The sequence below is a fragment of the Panthera leo genome, chromosome C1 (genome assembly GCF_018350215.1).
Source record: "Panthera leo isolate Ple1 chromosome C1, P.leo_Ple1_pat1.1, whole genome shotgun sequence".
NCBI lineage: Eukaryota > Metazoa > Chordata > Mammalia > Carnivora > Felidae > Panthera > Panthera leo.
This window is the reverse complement of record NC_056686.1, coordinates 104839580-104859602: the sequence shown is the minus strand read 5'-3', so window position 1 is coordinate 104859602 and position 20023 is coordinate 104839580. Positions and strand designations below refer to the sequence as shown.

Genomic DNA, 20023 nt, shown 5'->3' with positions numbered 1-20023 from the left:
TTGCAGTTTTCAGCAGCCATATTATAAAACATACATTACCCATGGGTTTGCCAGTAACAAGCGCTGATAGAGAAGGTAGGGGTGTATGCTATGGTAGAAATGTACCTATTCCTGTTTAATGTAAACCACATAAACGTACACAAACTGACCCAGATCAGGTTTTTCTGGAACAGGAAAGTTAGGGACAAGCTAATTGTCGAAAACAACCAATTTTAAAATGTTTATTTATTCTTAGCTTTTTTGGATCCCAACACATCTCACCGAATTGTCCTAGAATACACTGCTACAGTTAACACACCTGCTACAGAGGTTGACCAACAAAAACCTTTGTTGATTGGCAGCTGGTGCTAGCTCACTGAACGCTTTGATTGGACGATTTAATGGGGGTGGGGATCTCAGCTCCCTTTCCTCTCTTCTACCAAGGTTACTTCATTGGATTGACCAGCTGTCAGGTTGACCCAAACCTGCCTCCTTTTGGTGGTATTTGTCGGGATCGCAACACAATAGCCCGAGGAGAGCCTCCCCTCGTAAGCTCCGATTGGCTGGGCTCAACCTTGGCGGTTTCTGATTGGTCCAATGAAGAAACACCAAGGTAGGTTGCCTAGCGATCCTGAGGAAGCTGATGTGTTATTCCTTCTCTGCATCGAAGGATCAGGAAGTTTGTGCTCTCTGCGTGGCTGAGAAGTTTTTCTACCTACTAGGACGGGGGGGAACAGGGGGAACAGGTGTCCCCCTAAAACAGAGCGCAAGCTGCAACCTGCGTCGGGCCGTAACCCAGGAGTAACGTCAGGTAAGCAACGGAGGATATACATTTCCTAACGTCCAAAAACAGCCTCCAGATTTTTTATTTTCTGAGGAGAGGGAGGTTCTTATTTAGTTAGTTTTTGGCCATTTTTTTTTTTTCAAATAGTGTTTTTAACTTGTAAATGTCGAGGGGGTGTTAGTTCCTCAAAATTCCCCTTAATTTTTTTTTTTTTTCTCTGAAGACCTAAAGTTTTTTTGGATTGGGTTAGGAAATAAACCCTATTCACAGTGCCAAATAAGGCTAATGCCTGTAAGCATTTATTTTATGTTTTATTTTTTCCTCCTCCACTCTTCTTCCCGCCTCCCACCAAGAATTATATTTGAAATATAGCCTTGTATAAACAATCTCTTGTAAGTCACTTCACTTGTATTTCTCTTAAAAATGTTCACATGCATTTCTGAGTATTCATTTTAATCAGTATATATTTATTGAGCAGTTACAACGTTAAAGACATTGTGCTAGTTGCTATGGAGACTATAAAAACCCAAGAAGACAATATCCCTGCCCTCAAGAAGTTTACAGTTGAGAGACAGCCATACCAAAAGAAAGACTATAATAAATACTTTAAAGGATGTAAGTATAAATAAAGTTCTGTGAAAGTACAGCTGAGAGAGAGACCAATTCTGGCCATGGGACATACATGGGTAATGGAGAAGGAGATTCACTTAAGGCTTTACCTGGGTCCTCAATAGACCTTTGAAGAATGGGTAGGTAATAGAGAGGAAGGGAAAAAGGAGAGAACACCAACATGTACAAAGGAGGAGAAGTAGCAGCATGGGACATGTTTGAGAAATGGTTTGTTAACAGTACATAATTGAGAGTAATGTAATGGGAAATATTGCTAGAAGGTAGGATGGGATCCAGTCACAGAGGCTCTTGAATGCATTCTTTTGGTCTTAAAAAAGATATTCTTATGATCTCACGGTCTGTGAGTTCAAGCCCCTTGTTGGGCTCTGTGCTGACAGCTCAGAGCCTGGAGCCTGTTTCAGATTCTGTGTCTCCCTCTCTCTCTGCCCCTCCCCTGTTCACGCTCTGTCTCTCTCTGTCTCAAAAACAAATAAACGTTAAAAAAAATTTTTAAAAATAAATAAATAAAAATAAATGATTTCTGATGAAAAATATTTATTGTATATCATCTTAAAAATGGATGTTTAGATTTATTTAAAATAAAGTACGCTAATTTTAAACTTTATCACAGATGATTTATTGCACTTTCTCTTGAGTGTAGATTTTTAAAACATCTGTGGTATATGGTATAAAAGTGCTTTGTTTTTTTGTTTTTTTGTTTTTTGTAATTGACAAAGAATTTGTTAATCTTTTAATATTCTCTTGCTGGTACTTTTTGTTGGCAGCTGTTTGTGTATTTGCAAGATGGCTAGCTAGGGATAGAGATGAAAGTTTTCTGGCTATATAGAATTACTACAAGTGATCTTCTAAGTATTATTCTGTAGCAGTGATTTCCAAAGGGAGTTCATGAAGTGAGTTATTAAGTTATGGGAAGACAATATGAGAATATATGTTTATATTTAGTTTTTCTTATTTTTTAATTTTCTCTTTTGTGTATTATAATGTGCCATTGAATGCTTATACAAATTATATATAAATTATTATATGCCTTTTGGACCTGGATGCTCCACAATGTTTATGCTGTCCCATAATATTTAACTTGGGGAGGATCCATTTTGTGAAAGGAATTACCATGATGGATATATACTCCTGGGTTATAGACTATGCACGTAAAATTGGCAGACTTAAAAGATAATCATTTCTACCATTCTTTAAAATCACTGATTTTATTTTTCTGTCAGTGCCTTCTGTGTACTTTGGGAAAGATATGTTAACCTAGTTTTTCTGGTCATTATTCCTTTATTTAAGTTTGTATATATTTCATATTTCTATACATTTGTAGTATGTTAATATGTATGTTTTTGTTTACATAAGCATGCATACAGATATTTTTTTGTCACCGCCCCCCCCCCCCCCTTCAGAAACAGGTGAGAATGACCACTTTAACTCACCGGGCCCGTCGCACTGAAGTAGGCAAGAACTCTGAAAAGAAGGTGGAAAGTGAGGAAGACACTAATCAAGACAAGAGTCCAGACAATGAGGACTCTGGTGACTCTAAGGATATTCGCCTCACCCTTATGGAAGAAGTATTGCTCCTGGGACTAAAAGATAAAGAGGTAATGCAGTTGGGTTTGGTAGCCCGTCTCAAAGACTCCTGAATGTCAGAATGTTTTTAGGAAGTAACCTGACAGAATATTTTCATGAATGCTCAGTTGGCCTTGGAATTGTGCTCTAGCTATCTGAGGGATGGGGGAGTTTGGGGAGGATGAAATCCAGAAGTATAATTACTTGAAATGTAATTTAATTACAAAATTACTCCAAAATTCTGGAAGAGACAAGAGAGAATATAACACAGTGTAAATTTTGGTACTTGTAGTTCCCCAGCCAGATTGAAGGTGAAATAACTTCCTATTACACTAAGCAGGCCCACACAATGAAGTTGTCTTGAGCTGTGGAGAGGAAAATCTTTTAAACGACAAGGAACATGTATGATTAGCTGTTTTACAAAAATAAACAGTGGGTAGGTTTCTTACAATACAGTAGAAATAATTTTTTAATTCTATTTTCTGGATCTTTAGAAGTTAAATATCAATAACTGATAAGAAATATTTTAATTTAGAAAATGTTTTTAAATTAATTGCAGTTTTCCCTTATTAATAGAACATTTTGTAATAGAATTACTCTTGAGATAACAAGTCTTGTGGTACATATTTGTGGTATATATGTGTTGGCTTTCCTACTAGTACTATACATCATCTTTCATTTATAATTTAACTTTTTTTTTTAATGTTTATTTTTGAGAGAAAGAAAGAGAGCATGTGAGCGAGGAAAGGGCAGAGGGAGAGGGAGACACAGAATCTGAAGGAGGCTCCAGGCTTTGGAGCCCAGTGCAGGGCTTGAACTCGTGAACTGTGAGATCATGACCTGAGCTGAAGTCGGGTGCTTAAACCGACTGAGCCACCCACATGCCTCTGTAATTTAACTTTTTATTGTGTTTCACTTTCTTCTTTAATGAAGAGGTTATGAAGAAATATAAATGTAATATTTTAAACAGTCTACTTCCTTTCCAAGAAAGTCTTTAGTAAATACAATAATAATAAAGGCACATTTATTATTGGGCTCTGTTTGGAAACTTAGCAAGTTAAAGTGTTACTTTACATTAAAAAATACTAAAGTTGGGGGCACCTGGGTGGCTCAGTCGGTTAAGCATCTGACTTCGGCTCAGGTCATGATCTCACAGTCCATGAGTTCGAGCCCCGCATCAGGCTCCGTGCTGACAGCTCAGAGCCTGGAGCCTGCTCCGGATTCTGTGTCTCCCTCTCTCTCTGCCCTCCCCAGCTCATGTTCTGTCTCTCTCTGTCTCAAAAATAAATAAAAACATTAAAAAAGGATTTTTTTTTAAATACTAAAGTTGGGCGTGCCTGGGTGGCTCAGTTGGTTAAGGGTCTGCCTTTGGCTCAGGTTATGATCTCACAGTTCATGAGTTCAAGCCCCACATCAGGTTCTCTATTGTCAGCACAGAGCCTGCTTCAGATCCTCTGTCTTCCTCTCTCTCTGCCCCTGCCCCGCTCACTCTCTCTCTCTCTCTCTCTCAAAAATAAATAAGCTTAAAAAAATACGAAATTTTGCTCTGATAATTGTCCTTAGCTAGTAATGAATTGGCTACATACATCTAATAACACGTGTTCTTTTCTGCACCAATTCCTCAATTTAGGATTACCTTTGTTTCTTTTTTCTTTTTTTTAAAGTTTTTATTTATTTTGAGAGAAAGTGTGTGAGCGGGGGAGGAAAAGAGAGAGGAAGAGAGAGAATACCAAGCAGGCTGTGCAGTGTGGGGCTCAAATCCACAAACCATAAGATCATGACATGAGCCAAAGTCAGACCCTTAACTATCCGAGCCACCCAGTTGCCCCCATTTTATTTTCTTTACCACTTTTCCTTTCACAATTTTTTGTCATGTCAGATTACCAACTTGAACAAAATTTATAAGACTTGTTATAGCTTGTGTATTGGTAAAACTAATATTAAAGACATCATATATGTACTTGACCAAGACATGGAAAAATCAGAAAATCTTGCCCACAAGTATATTTTCCTGTTTGCTGAGAAAGTTTATGAAGCTCTAGTTTTATAAAAATCAAACAAATGAAAACACAAAATTGACTCTCCAAGAGAACATGAGAGTAGGTCTGAAGATTAGGTGGTATAAATATTGTTTTGAGATGTTTACACAGTGCCTAGGAAACCTTCACTGACTGTAGAAGAGCATTTTAGAACTAAACATCTATTTGGTTATTTTACTTTTGAATAGGAATGATTAATTTCCTGCTGACCTTAGATAGTAGAATTTTTGTTTCTGTTTTGTAGAGAATCTAACTTTGGACTTCTCTTTGTGTGTTTTTAAATGTATAATAGTTAATATAAATTTAAGGAAATAGAGTAAAAAATAAAGGAACTCTGGCAAGATACCATTCAAAGATGAGCATGTAACAATTAACCTTTTGAATTGTTCTCATTTCATTTTGAAAATAGTTGACAAAATATGTTTTTACCTTTCAGTTGGCTTAGGAAGAACAAGAAATGACAAATCCTTAGGTGTAAATAAATAGGAGAGGTCAAACCTTCTGATTTATTAAAGTAGTAGTGTTGTTCCAAAATTCCAGTTATATAACTATCTCTAAAATTATTAGTTGATTTCCAGCACTAATTATTTTCTTCTCAACTCCTAAACTACTCATAGATTTATTTAATCATTATTTAGCATGATTGGGGGTACCCATTATGTGCTTAGCATTGTACAAATACTAAGGTAAATATAAAATAGTATAATATATGGTCCCTGGCTTCAAGAAACTTGAATTCCAGCAGGGGAGACAAGACATTGATACCTTGTAAAACTAAACTAACACAAAGGCACCTGGGTGGCACAGTCAGTAGAGCATAGGATTCTGGAGCTTGGGGTTGTGAGTTCAAGCCCCACGTTGGATGTGGAGATTACTAAAAAATAAAAATAAAATAAAAGCTAAGTAATCCAAAGGTCCATCCACTGCAGAATAGATAAAAATGAATTGTCCATTTATTTAAATGAACATAAATATCTTTTCTATACAGAATTAAAATGAACATTGTTATAAAACATATATGATTCTCATGTAATGTTCAGTACTGGAAGCCAGACACAAAAGACATACTGTGTGATTTCATGTATATAAAATTTTTAAAAAACTAAACTATAGTGTTTGGGTTTGTGTATTTAGGTGATTAAAACTGTAAAGAAAAGCACAAAAGGGATTACCATAGTTGTGAGCATAGTGCCTACCTTTCTTTAGGAAGTGTGGGAAGTGGGGGGGTAGGTATTAGTGGTTAGAAAAGAACACGAGCTTTCTGGGTACTAACAGTTTCCTGTTTCTGTACTTGCAGAAAGTTTCATGGATTTTTCACTTAGAGATAAGTCATTGAGCTTTTTTCACTTTTGTTTCATGCACTCTTCTGTGTGTGTCTTATATTTCACAATTCAAAAGATTTTTAGAGAAGTAAACAACAGTAAAAATCCCAAGTTTTCCATGTTAGAATGGTAAAAAAGCCAAGAGAGTTGGAAGGAAGAGAGATCATCATGGGGGAAGAATAGGAGGTAGTAAAACAAGCTGGACCTTTAAGAAAGGTAGGACTAATGTAACTGGAGTGAAGGAAACATATTCTGGATAAGGGAACCTGCAAGTATGAGCTTGATAAGTTTGGGAGATAAGTAACCACTATGACTGAAGTAGGTGGCATTCTTGGAGAACAAGGAGAGTCAAAATTGGCAAATTAGATTCAGACTATAGAGTGTGGCAGATTTTTGAATGCCAGGTAGAGACTTTTAGACTCTTTATTTATTTTTATTTTAATTCCAGTGTCATTACATACAGTTTTATACTTAGGAGTATAATATAGTGATTCAACAATTCTGTGCATTACTCAGTGCTCATCACGATAAGTGTACTGTTTATCCCTTTGACCTAATTTCACCCATCTCCCCAGCTACCTCGCCTCTGGTAACCATCAGTTCGTTCTCTACAGTTATAGATTCTTTCCTTTAAGTAATGCGATCAGCCGAATGAAAAGAGTAAAGCCCATTTCATTTTTGTGTACAAATTAATGACTTAGTGATATTTTTACTCTATGTTCTTTGTGAGTATATGTTTTGATATGTATATAATTTCTTGTTTTTGCATGGCTTTAGGTTTGTGGCCATGCAAACCTAGGTTTGTTGTAAAAAAAACAAACAAACAAACAAAAAAAACCACCTTCTAAGTGTTAAACTTTGTATTCCAAAGTCCCAAAGTTAGATTTTGCTGAAGATTTCCATAGGATTCTTTGTTTATAACCCAATACTCTGCAGGGACAATAGTCCCTACTTTTGAGATCATTTATAGTCTAGTGGGATGAGAGTGGCTGGAGAGGCTGGAAGGGGGATAGGGAAAGTCAGCAGACCATTGCAGTACATGTGATATATGTGTGACTGTGTTGTGGGGACTGAGGGAACAAAGAGGAAAGAAACCCAACCCAAGTGGGTGGTAGAGAGTGCTAGTGGGATAGGGGAGGAAAGAGATACTGGGAAAGACTTCTGGGAGGTGATAACTCTTAACCTGAATTCTGAAGATGAGCAAGAGTTAGTTTGTGAAGAGAAACAAGTTCTAGGGGGAAAAAAATCAGCTGAATGCTTGTGATAGTTTCAGTGATTTGCAACTGGAATCACAACAGATATTTAAAAACATCTCATCTCCTTTAAATGAACTCAGTTGTTTTGAAAGTCAACTACCAAAACTTAGCTGGGCATTCAGTTCTGTATTTTATTGTTTAACCTTTCTAAAATTGTGAAATACAGCGTATCTAGAAAAATATATAAAACACATATCGTGGGGTCATCCTCTTGTACCCTTCCCTGATCACATGCTACTGCACTTCCTGCTACTCTGAACATGTATATATATCCTTAAACAATGTATTTTAGTTTTGCATGTTTTTAAACTGTATGTTATTCGATTACGCTGTTACGTATCTATCGATTATACTGTTACGTATTCTTTTGCTCAGTATGATGTTTGAGATTCATCCCATGTTGTTGCATATCATTTAATTTAATTCAGTTCATTGGAATATAGTATTTCAGTTATATCAGTATACCACTATTCATTCATTCTCGTGGTTAACAGACATTCAGGAGTCCATTATAGACAGTGCTGATAAGAATATTCTTGTATTTATCAGTTATGTTCTTTCAAACAATGCCACTATTCATATATATAGAAAAATTATAAATCAGGGGTATCTGGGTGGTTCAGTCAGTTAAGCGTATGACTCTTGATTTTGGCTCAGGTCATGACCTCACTCACGGTTCGTGAATTCAAGCCCAGTGTGAGACTCTGCGCTGACAGATTTTTAAATTTAAAAAAAAAAAAAAGATTCTCTCTCTCTTTTCCTCTGCTCCCTCCCCCACTCTCACTCTTTCTCTCTCTCTAAAGAAAAAAAAGGAAAGGAAAAGTTGCTGGGTCCTAAAATATTTTATTAAAATCAAAAGTTTAAAAGTCTCATTTAGGTCACTGCCTGGTCTTTTAGTTTCCTGATTGCACAAAATGAACAATAAATCCCTTGTCAGTAGTTTTTGCCATTGTAAATAGAGCAAGTGTATCAGAAAGACTTGTTTGTCAGGTTTTGTGGTTTTTTATTAACATAGGCTGTTAAAAAAAAAAAAAGAACCGTTTTGTTTTTTTTATTATATCCATTCATATAACCCCCCAAATTTACTATTGGTACAAAAAGAAGAAAAATGGAAGATCAAAGTCCTATTTTAACAGTAGGAAATATAGTTTAAGCTATTTAATTGAGAGGCCTGCCTCTCCATATACCCCCAACCCCTAACTGCACACTGTTCTCTTTCAAAATATCTGGCATGGATATTAAGATAAAAACCACCTACTTATATTTGGACCTTTGGCTGTAGCCACTGAACCTATACATTTGATGTGAGCCAGTCCACGTCTTTGTGTCCTTTTTTTGTGTGTTTATACAACTTAAGAGTCTTCAAAACAATTTGCACTTTCTCATGCTTGATCCTGCAAGGCAAACATCATCTTATCTTTATGAAAGCAAAGTCAGATGGTTAATTGGCCAAGAAGTGATGGAATTTATGTTCAAACTGACTCCAAGGGGCGCCTGGGTGGCTCAGTTGGTTGAGCGTCCGGCTTCGGCTCAGGTCACGATCTCCTGGTCCGTGAGTTCGAGCCCCGCGTCGGGCTCTGTGCTGATGGCTCAGAGCCTGGAGCCTGTTTCGGATTCTTTGTCTCCCTCTCTCTCTGCCCCTCCCCTGTTCATGCTCTGTCTCTGTCTCAAAAATAAACGTTAAAAAAAAAAAAAATTTAAAAAAAAAAAAAAACTGACTCCAAGTACAGTTTAAGAAGGGGCATGCTTGCAAAACACGTATCACATATTTTTCTGTATTTCTTGACGAACAAAGAAAATTGTTCAGGATTGTTAATGCTTAGTGGAAAACCAAATATTTCATCTCCTAAAATAGTTTTATATGGAGTTTATACCTCCTATAGAGATAAAAGATTATTATGTTCTGCAGTAATTTTTGGCACAAGTTATTTTTCTCAAGCTTTATCCCTGGTTTTCTTATTCCAATATGTAATACCCTAGCAAAGCCCACTGTGTTTTGTTTTGTTTTGTTTTAGCAAAGCGCACTCTTGAAGACTTTGGGATCCCATAAAAATATTAAGTTGACATCAATAATGGCAGAATAAGAGAAAGTACCATTTAGCAATTCTCAATGATACAATTTTATCTTAGTTTCATCCTACTACCTCACATTTTAAGGAGGAAATATGAAAGTCCTACACATTTTTTCTCTTTTGTTTCTTCTGTCAAACAAGATACCCTGGTCATAAGAAACAATAAGTCCAGGGGTGTCTGGGTGACTCAGTCGGGTAAGCATCTGACTCTTGATTTCCACTTGGGTCATGATCTCACGGTTGGTGGGTTCGAGTCCCGCATCGGGCTATGTGCTGAGAGCCGGAGCATGCTCCGGATTCTTTCTCCCTCTCTCTCTGCCCCTCCCCTGTTCATGCTCTCTCTCTCTCCCCAAATAAATAAACTTAAAAAAAAAAAAAGTAAACATATAAGAAACAATAAGTCCAATAAGAAGTTTCAATAATCCAATTTACAAAATGAAAAATGTTTAGAGGCAGTAAATGAGGGGTGCCTGAGTGGCTCAGTCAGTTAAGCATCTGACTCTTGATTTCGGCTCAGGTCATGATCTTAGAGTTCATGAATTCGAGCCCCACATCAGGGATTCTTGGGATTCTCTCTCCCTCTCTGCCCTTCCGCTCCTCCCGCACTTTCTCACTCTCAAAATAAATAAGCTTTAAAAGAGGCAATAAATGATATTTATTATAACCATATCTTCAGAAAGTCTAGTGTGTAAATAAATAGGCATTATATTTTTCTTCTCAGTTCACAATGACAGCCATAGATTAGATCCCATGTCATACATTTTTCTTATGGAAGGAAGAGGAGACTATTATACTAAAAAGATACAAATGAGTAGGTAGGGTTCTTTTTCTTTAATTTTATTTTTTTAGGTTTATTTCTTTTTGAGAGTGCACGCACGTGTGCACGAGCAGGGGAGGAGCAGAGAGAGAAGAGAAAGAGGATCCCCAAGCAAGCTCCACGCTATCAGTGTGGAGCCTGACTCGGGGCTTGGACTCCCGAACAGTGAGATCATGATCTGAGTTGAAATCAAGAGTCAGGACACTTGCGGGGGGTGGGGGGAGAAGAAAGAAAAAAAAAAGAGGACATCTTAACCAACTGTGCCGGCCAGGCACCCCTTTCTTTAACTTTAAAGCTAAGACCAAATGAATACATAAGCTTCTTTTAGATTTTTGTGCAGGAGTATGTTGTATTAAGTTTGCTAGGGCTGCCATAACAAAATACCACAGACTGGGTGGCTTAAACAACAGAATTTTTTTCCCCCATAGTTCTGGATGCTTGAAGTCCAAGATTTGGTTTCTCCTGAGGCCTCTTTACTTGGCTTACAGAGGGCCGTCTTCTCACTATGTCCTTATATGGTTGTTCTTCTGTACATGCATCCCTAGTGTCTCTGTGTCCAAATTTCTTCTTCTTATAAAGACCAGTCAGATTGGAGTAGGGCCTCCTTAAAAGCTTTATTTACTTAATCACCTCTTTCAAGGCACTATCTCCAAATACAGTCACATTCTGAGGTACTGGGGATTAGGGTTTCAACATATGGATTCTGGGGAGACACAGTTAACCCCATAACAGTGATTTAGAAGAGTTGAGAGGAAGTGGGAAGGTTTTAGAGATAATTTTGTAATATTTACTTATATCCACCTGGAGTGCAGTTCAACCTCAGGAAGTGTCATTAAAACTGTATAATGATGTGATGTTTCCTTCAGTTCAAGTCAGGCACCATTTATTGAGCACCTGCTCTGTCCAAGCTGCTGAATAAAGTAAGGAAACAGAAATAATTAAGATGTGTTTATCTTTCATCAAGAAGCATTTGAATCTGAAATGGGAGAAAAGATATGTATACAATAACTGTACTACTAGATACAGTATGTAAGTGCTGTAAGAAAGGTACAAAAAGTGCTATAAGAACATGGAAGAGAAAGACAAAAATAGTGGAAGAGGTGGAAATTCCTTGGAGGTTACTCGTTACTTTCTGTGTTTGCTCTCTCCTATTCACAGTTGTCCAGAAGGTTTAAGGTGGGAATGGCAAATAGAAAAAACTACTGAGGGGGCCTGGGTGGCTCAGTCAGTAGAGCTTCTGACTCTCGATCCCAGAGTTGTGAGTTCAAGCCCCATATTGGGAATGGAGCGTACTTAATAGACAGAGAGAGACTGAATAAAGTGTCTTCAGGTTTTCATGTGTTCATTGGTGGATTGTGCTCACCCTTCTTTATGGTATTATTGACTTCTTTTAAAAATCGGTCTAAGAGGGGGTGCCTGGGGGGCTCAGTCAGTTGAGCGTCCAACTTCAGACTTCAGCTGGGGTCATGATCTCACCTTTTGTGGGTTCAAGCCCCGCGTTGGGCTCTGTGCTGACAGCTCCGAGACTGGAGCCTGCTTCAGATTCTGTGTCTCCCTCTCTCTCTGCCCCCGCCACCCCACCCCGCTCACATTCTGTCTGCCTCTCTCTCAAAAATAAATAAAACATTAAAAAAATTTTTTTAATTTAAATAAATAAATATCGGTCTAAGATTAAAAAAAATCTTTATTATTTTAAAAGTAAAATATGTTTATACTAAGAAATTGAGATAAAAGTCTACATGAGAGAACTTAGTGATAGGGCTGTGAAATATGGGGATATATGCATTTGTCAAAACAAACTGAACATCTGTGCATCTCATTCTATATAAATTATACCTCACTTTTTTATAAAAACTTTAAAAAAAATTTTTTTAACATTCATCTGTTTTTGAGAGACAGAACGTGAGTGGGGGAGGGGCAGAGAGAGAGGGAGACACAGAATCAGAAGCAGGCTCCAGGCTCTGAGCTGTCAGCATGGAGCCTGATGTGGGACTCGAATTCACGAACCGTGAGATCATGACCTGAGCTGAAGTTGGATGCTTAACCGACTGAGCCACCCAGGTGCCCCTATAAAAAGTTTAAAGAAGAGAATAAAATTCACCCATAATCTCACCCCTGAAAAGTAATTGCTATTAAAATATTTATAGAAAAATCCTTATAGACTTTTCTAGGTACCTCTTAATAATCTTTCTTAGAAAGCAGTCTTGTAGGAGATACCTCTTATAATAAAGAAATGTTTGAAGTTCAATAATTCCTTCAGTTTCACTTCATTTTCTCTTTCTTATGTTAAATTTAAGTAAAATTATATTTATTACGTTTTACTTTTAAAATAGCACAAGTAGAATGATTTATTCCATTTTTTAAAAAAGTGATAAGTGTGATGTTACTTGAATTTACATAAAAGGGAAATTAAACTGAATCTTGCTTTTGTTCATCACAAAATATTATTTACTAAAAGGCCCACTAAAGATAAAAAAAAAAAAAAGATCTTATGAAAAACATAAAGCTATGTATGTGTGGACCTTGTTTGGCTGTTGATTGAAACAAACCAGCTATATAAAAATATGTATTGGGGCGCCTGGGTGGCTCAGTTGGTTTAGCGCCTGACTTCAGCTCAGGTCATGACCTCGCAGTCTGTGAGTTCAAGCCCCGCATCGGGCTCTGTGCTGACAGCTCAGAGCCTGGAGCCTCCTTCAGATGCTGTGTCTCCCTCTCTCTCTGCCCCCACCCCTACACACACACACACACACACACACACACACACACACACACTCATTCTCTCTCTCAAAAATAAACAGTAAAAAAATATGTATTAAACAATTGATGGAATTTGAAGGCTAACTGAATATTTGATAAAATTAAGGAATTCTTGTTAATTTTTAGGTATGATATTAGTATTACAGTTTTTTTTAAAAACCTGCATGTCTTGGGGAGAGTATGGTGATTTTTATAGATGATATGTTACAATGACTGGGATTTGTACTGAAATAATCTGGGGAGCAGGGACATGTATAGATGAGAGATGTGTATATATTGATAGCTGTTGAAGCTAGGTCATGGGTACATAGAGGTTCATAATCTCTCTCTTTGGTGTGTGTTTGAGAATGTTAAGCCAAAGATGTTAAAAAGAAAAAAACAAGACATTTTCTTAACCACATGATTCCATTTTACACCATATCCTATTGACTCCCTGTTATGAAAGGTGATGAGATTACAAACTATGTGGCTCACAGTTTGTTCTACCTCTATTCCCCAGTATTTTGTGACAATTTATAATATATACATTCTGTCATTTCATAATTCATACAAAGCTGTTCTGTGAAGGATAGCCCCAAAATTGAAGTTGGGGAAGAAGCATATGGGGAAATTAGTGGTTATGAGAGAAGAAATGTGTATTGTGTGTTTAAAGAAAAATCTGGTTTTACATAAGCCCAAGAGATAATAGGATGATGAAATTTATGCATCATATTAATTTTTTAAGATTTTTTTTCTTTCCAATTTTTCTGAAATATATATACACTGCTTTTTAATCAGGGAGAAAAAGCTGTTTGAAAACACAAGGTGTATCTACATTTACCTAGTTTTGTTCTTCTGAGGTTTGAACATACTATACTTACCTTTAAGTGTTTTTAAATCTATTTTAAATTATTTGAGAGTTGTGTGTGGGGCACCTGGGTGGCTCAGTTGGTGAAGCATCTGACTTCGGCTCAGGTCATGATCTCACAGTTTGTGGGTTCCAGCCCCGCATCCGGCTCTGTGCTATCAGCTTAGAGCCTGGAGCCTACTTCAGATTTTGTCTCTCTCTCTCTCTCTCTCTCTCTCTGCCCCTCGCCCGCTCATGCTCTGTCTCTCTCTGTCTCAAAAATAAATAAAACATAAAAAAAATTTTTTTTAATTAAAAAAAAAGAGTTGTGGGGGAATAGATTTAGGGCCACATACATGTTTTCAGATTTTTACTCCCCTTAACTATCTGTTTTCTTCTTTTCTCTTTGGATACTGTGTAGCAGTGAAAATTCCTTTTTCTCATAAATAACAGATTGTGGGAAAAGAAAATCATAGAGATTTCTGCTTTTGGTGCTACAATCACTTTTAAGTTTTTTAGAGTAAGAAATTAAGGATATTTGGGGCGCCTGGGTGGCTCAGTCGGTTGAGCGTCCGACTTTGGCTCAGATCATGATCTCACGGTTTGTGAGTTCAAGCCTCATGTCAGGCTCTGTGCTGACAGCTCAAACCCTGGAGCCTGCTTCGGATTCTGTCTCATTCTCTCTCTGCCCCTCCCCTGCTTGTGCTCTGTCTCTCAAAAATAAATAAATGTTAAAAAAAATTAAACAAACAAAAAAAGAAATGAAGGATATTTTTCTTGGCCAGAATGTGATTTAAACCTTATGAAGGAATATTCAGAGATGACCAGTTGCTTTCCTTTATTTTGAATTTCTCTTTCACTGACAAGGCATTATCATGTTTCCTTTTTAATTTTCTGAACTTTTGACGATGGTTTTATTTTAAGGAAAAAAAAAACTTCAACTGAAGTTGAGAAAATTTATAACCTGATCATTATGACTAGCTTTGCATCTTTCACCCAACTTCCTTTTTTTTTAATATGAAATTTATTGTCAAATTGGTTTCCATACAACACCCAGTGCTCATCCCAACAGGTGCCCTCCTCAATGCCCATCACCTACTTTCCCCTCCCTCCCACCCTCCTCACCCAACTCCCTGAATAAGCCTGAAAGGACATCATCTTCATGAAGCTGATCGAGAAATTTTGTTCATTTGTCTGGGTTAATAGTCCAGCCTCTCAGTAATGCTGAAGTCATGTGTTAAACCAGAATAACATCCAGGTCACAGTTCCTCGTTCCCCCTTATGATTAAGCAGAGTTAGGTTTTAATGCTTAATCTCTTTTATGAAATATTTCTATTGGCAGGGGCTCCTGGGGGTTCAGTTGGTTAAGCGTTCCATTCTTGATTTTGGCTAAGGTCCATGATTTCAGGGTTGTGGAATCGAGCCCCTACATTGGGCCTCCTTGCTGATAGCTTGGGGCCTGCTTTGGATTCTCTCTCTCCCTCTCTCTCTCTGTGCCTCTCCCCCATGATGTGAGTTCTCTCTCTCAAAATAAATATTAAAAAAAAAAAGGGAAGAAAGAAAAACAGCACATTAACTCTTTTTAAGGTAATTTTTTAAAGGAAAAAACTAGTTTTGCTTGTATAATTTTCATTTTTGATAATTCTTTTTTTTTTTCTGGTAATTCTTGACATCCCGATCCAGAGATTATTATACAGACACTGAGCATATAGAAAAGATTTCAAGAAAACATAGTAAGATTCCTTCTCTTATGGAAGGTTGAAGCAGTTTTAATGTTGAATCTTCAGATTTGGTGGAAAGGAAGATTTTTTTCTGATATTTTTCCTAATAAACATATTTGCTCAGTGTAGGTAACTTGGAAAAAATTACAAAACCATTTTTTAATGTTTATTGATTTATTTTTGAGAGAGATGGAGAGCATAAGCAGGGGAGGGGCAGAGGCAGAGAGAATCTGAATCAGGCTTCAGGCTCCGAGCTGTCAGTGCAGAGCCGGATATGGGGCTTGAACTTATAAACCGTAAGATCATGACCTGAGCCAAAGTTAGATGCTCAACTGACTGAGCCACCCAGATGCCCCACAAAACCATTTTTTAAGGCAGGCTCATTCTTTTAAAGTAAGGTATTTTGTGTAATTGTGATAATTTTGAATACACAATTATGTATTTGGCTGTTTTTGATTAAACTTTTCATAGGAATTTTCTAACATTTTAAAAAACTCCTTGTAAGCATAGTTTTTAATGATGCTTTAAGTTTCTTTGTTTTCTGTCCTTTTTTTACCCCAAGCAGACAACTTTAAAATCTTTAACCTTCGAGTTGTTTTAAGGTGTGTCTTTAAGGAAGTTTGGATAAAAAATACTAGACCAGGTGGAAAAGCATAAAATGTTGACTGTCTGAATTTATGGAAGCTCAATGCCCTACCTTTTATAAGAATAAAGTAACATTATCAAAAATGTAAATATGTACAATCTTTGACCCCAAAATTTCCTATAGGCATTTATTCAACAGAAACACCAACAATGAATATTTCTTTATAGCATTTTTGTGTGTGTCTGTGATGACAAAAAACTGTAAGCAAATGTACACCAGTAAGGGCTTGGATAGATAAATTATAGTACATCTAAAGTGCACTGCTAGGTAGCCATTACAGTGAATGAGGTAAATCTATATTAATTCATGTGAGAAGATAGCCAAAATAATGGGTGAGTGAAAAAGTTGCCACTCAGTGTGATCTCATTTCTGTAAATAATACTAAGATAGAATAGGCATATAAAATCTAGAAAATATGCACTAGACTGTTAACCCCTCCAGATAAACTTCCATGTTGTAAATTACACGTTTCTTTCTTTCTTTCTTTCTTTCTTTTTTTTTTTTTTTTTTTTTTGTTGTTGTTTATTTATTTTTGAGACAGAGACAGAGCATGAGCAGGGAAGGGGCAGAGAGAGAGGGAGACACAGAATCTGAAGCAGGCTCCAGGCTCTGAGCTGTCAGCACAGAGCCTAATGTGTGATCTACGAACTGTAAGATAATGACCCAAGCGAAGTCAGATGCTTAACCGACTGAGCCACGCAGGCACCCCTGTAAATTACACATTTCTATAATGTGATCTCTTTTCCTGTCTTTTCTTTTCTTTTCTCTTATACGATCATTTATTATGTTTATAGATGTTATTATAGATGGTTTGAGAATTCACCAGTTCAGATAGATAGATTTATTTGGGGGAATATGGACCTTAGATTTATAATTATTTTTTAAAACTCTGCGTATTTTTAAGCTTTTTTTCTATTATATATGACTCGATAAAAAGAAAGTTTAAAAAAACTCATTTGAGGAGTTTTACATTAGATCCTTGGATGGGAATGATATTCAGAAACATAGTGTCTACATCCTGCTGTTCATTGTTTCTTTATTTACAGTTCTCACTTACAGTTCTGATGACAATCTGGCATCACTGTTCCTGAAACAGAAGTTATATGGTCAGGAAGAAATGAGAAAACAAACAAATTAGTTTCCTCTAATTGCTTTAATACTGGCTAATGTGTTTGCACACCTGTTGAGATTTATAAAATCACCAAGATTATATAAAAGTTATGCTTAAGTAAATTATGTGTTCTAAAGCAAGTTGCAGTTTAACCTTAAATCCTTAAAAAAGCCTACTCCTTCCTTAAAGAGGAGTTATAAATTATGACTCTTTTGGAGTAGCCAGATGCAGGTAATAGATGGAACTAACTCCAGCTTTGAATCTAAGATCAGGCCCTCAGGAAATGCGAGTCCGTCTAAGGGTGTTTATGGTTCAAACTGAGCTTTTGCCAGGTTAACATATTTACTTTCTTTTTTGTCTTGTTTTTTGTGTTCTGTTTTGTTTTGGGTTGTTTTTTGTTTTTGTTTAAGGTTAACATATTTACTTTCAATCCTAAATTTATGCTGTCAAGAAACATTTATTGAGAAATACTGTGTATCAGTCAGATACTCTCTCCTTAAGGAATTTATAGTCTACCGAGGACAATTGATTACAATGTGATAAAACAAATGATGAGGGAGAAGTATATATAGGCACACCCAGGTGGGGAACCTAACCTAGAGGGTGGAGTTGAAGGAAAGACATGGTTAGAGAAGGTACATGGAAGATGTGATTCCTGGAAGCCATCCTTAAGAACAAGGAGGAGTTGGGGGAAGAAGTATATTGGTTCTTCTGGACAGAGAGAACAATGTGTACAAAGGCTAGTAGGCAAAAATGATACATTAAGAGTACTTGAGATAGCTCTGGGGGCTCAGATAGTTCTGGGGGGGAGCTCAGATAGTTCTAGAGGGGGGCTCAGATAGCTCTGGGGGGCTCAGATAGTTCTGGCGGCTCAGATAGTTCTGGCTCTGTTGGAGGAGCATCCAACTCAGTCTCACGGTTGTGAGTTTGAGCCCCGTGTTGGGTGCAGAGATTACTAAAAAAGATAAACCAACTTAAAATAGTTCTGGAAAGTTAAGCCCTAGTGTTCAAGGAGAAGGGGTCAGAGAGAGACCAGTGAGCATTTTCTTAGCTTGAGTGCTATCCTAAGGAATTTGGACTGGAGGAGCATTTGAAATATTTTTAATCAAACTTAAAATCCCAGAGGTGATCAATAAACAGATGAGAAAACCAGATTGCCCTAGGACAAATTACCAAATCAGTCCTGACATCCAGGAATTGGGTAGTCAGGAATAAACTGCAGTGTTGAAATAAAACGGGGAAGCTAGGTTTAAATATGATCCCGGTTGGCGGCACCTAGCTGGCTCAGTCAGTGAAGCAAGTGACTTTTGATCTCAAGGTTGTGAGTTTGAACCCCACATTGGGTATAAAGATTACTTAAAAATAAGATCTTTTGGGGTGCCTGGGTGGCTCAGCGTCTGAGGCATCCTATTCTTGGTTTTGGCTCAGGTCATGATCTTACCATTTGTGAGTTTGAGCCCTGCCAATGTGTATCCTGCTTGGGATTCTCTCTCTCTCTGCCCCTCCTCTGCATGTCCTCTCTCTCAAAATAAATAAATAAGCTTTAAAAATATATATACAATAAAATCTTTTTTAAAAAATAAAATAAATGTGGTCCCAGTTGTGTGGCAGTCCTCCAGTCCCCCCCTCCCTATGCCTGATTCTCAGCAGAAGCAAATATAGCTCTTCCTCTCTGAAAGAAGACATCTTTAATTTAGGCCTCCAGGATCTCATAGATTCACACCAAAAAAAAAATTGAATATGAGCCACTTCTTAATCAAATGCCAAATGTACAAAGAAGCAAATACCCACAAGAAAGAAACAGCAGAAATAGCAAATAATAGGTCATTCGTGGACCTCAGATATTAAAATGACCAGACAATATAAAATATCTATGACATTTTTAAAGAAATAAAAGAATCACAAAATGAATAACAAAAAGAACTGATCACAAGTGAGCAAGCAAATATGAAAAATAACTACATAGAACTTTTAGAAATCAAAGTTGAAATCAAAATCTCATGGTTACACATTAGATATAAATGGAGAGAGAAAATTGGAAGCCAGATATAAAATAACTCTTCAGAAAGCAATTTAGAGACAAAGGAAATGGAAAATATGAAAGAGAGTTAAAGATATGGGGGTTAGAATAAGAAAGAATGATGTCCCACAAGGAAAAAATAAAACGGAGGAGAGTCAAATTTCTTAGAGATAAAAAGTGAGAAATTTTGAAAACTAAGAAATGGACCGGACCTATAGAAACAGGAAGCATATGCCAAACAGGATAAGGAAATTCACATAAAGTCATGTCATAGTCGAACTGCAAAACACCAAGGGAGAAGATCTTACAGAACCTGAGAAAAAAAGACAAGTCAATCACACCTACAAGAAACCACAATCAATGAGAATGATACATTTCTCACTGCAACAATGGAAGCTAGAAGAGGAAGACTTCATATGGTCAGTGTGATAAAACTATCAACCTAGAATTTTATGTCCGGAGAAACTATCTTTAAAAAAA

At 36.9% G+C, this 20023-nt stretch overlaps 1 protein-coding gene across 2 annotated transcripts in view; it reads left to right on the top strand.

Annotated features, from left to right (window-relative positions):
* The first annotated feature begins 413 nt into the window (after window positions 1–413).
* The window catches only part of GOLPH3L (golgi phosphoprotein 3 like), a 36864-nt gene continuing 17254 nt past the window's right edge, over window positions 414–20023 (top strand). Inside the window, exons 1-3 of one of the 2 annotated variants that reach the window (XM_042953860.1) lie at window positions 414–790; window positions 1242–1378; window positions 2794–2988. In XM_042953860.1, the coding sequence (XP_042809794.1) occupies window positions 2806–2988 (183 nt within the window). In that variant the 5' untranslated portion in view covers window positions 414–790; window positions 1242–1378; window positions 2794–2805. The remainder of the gene's footprint in view (window positions 791–1241; window positions 1379–2793; window positions 2989–20023) is intronic. The other variant, XM_042953858.1, reaches the window with a different exon arrangement.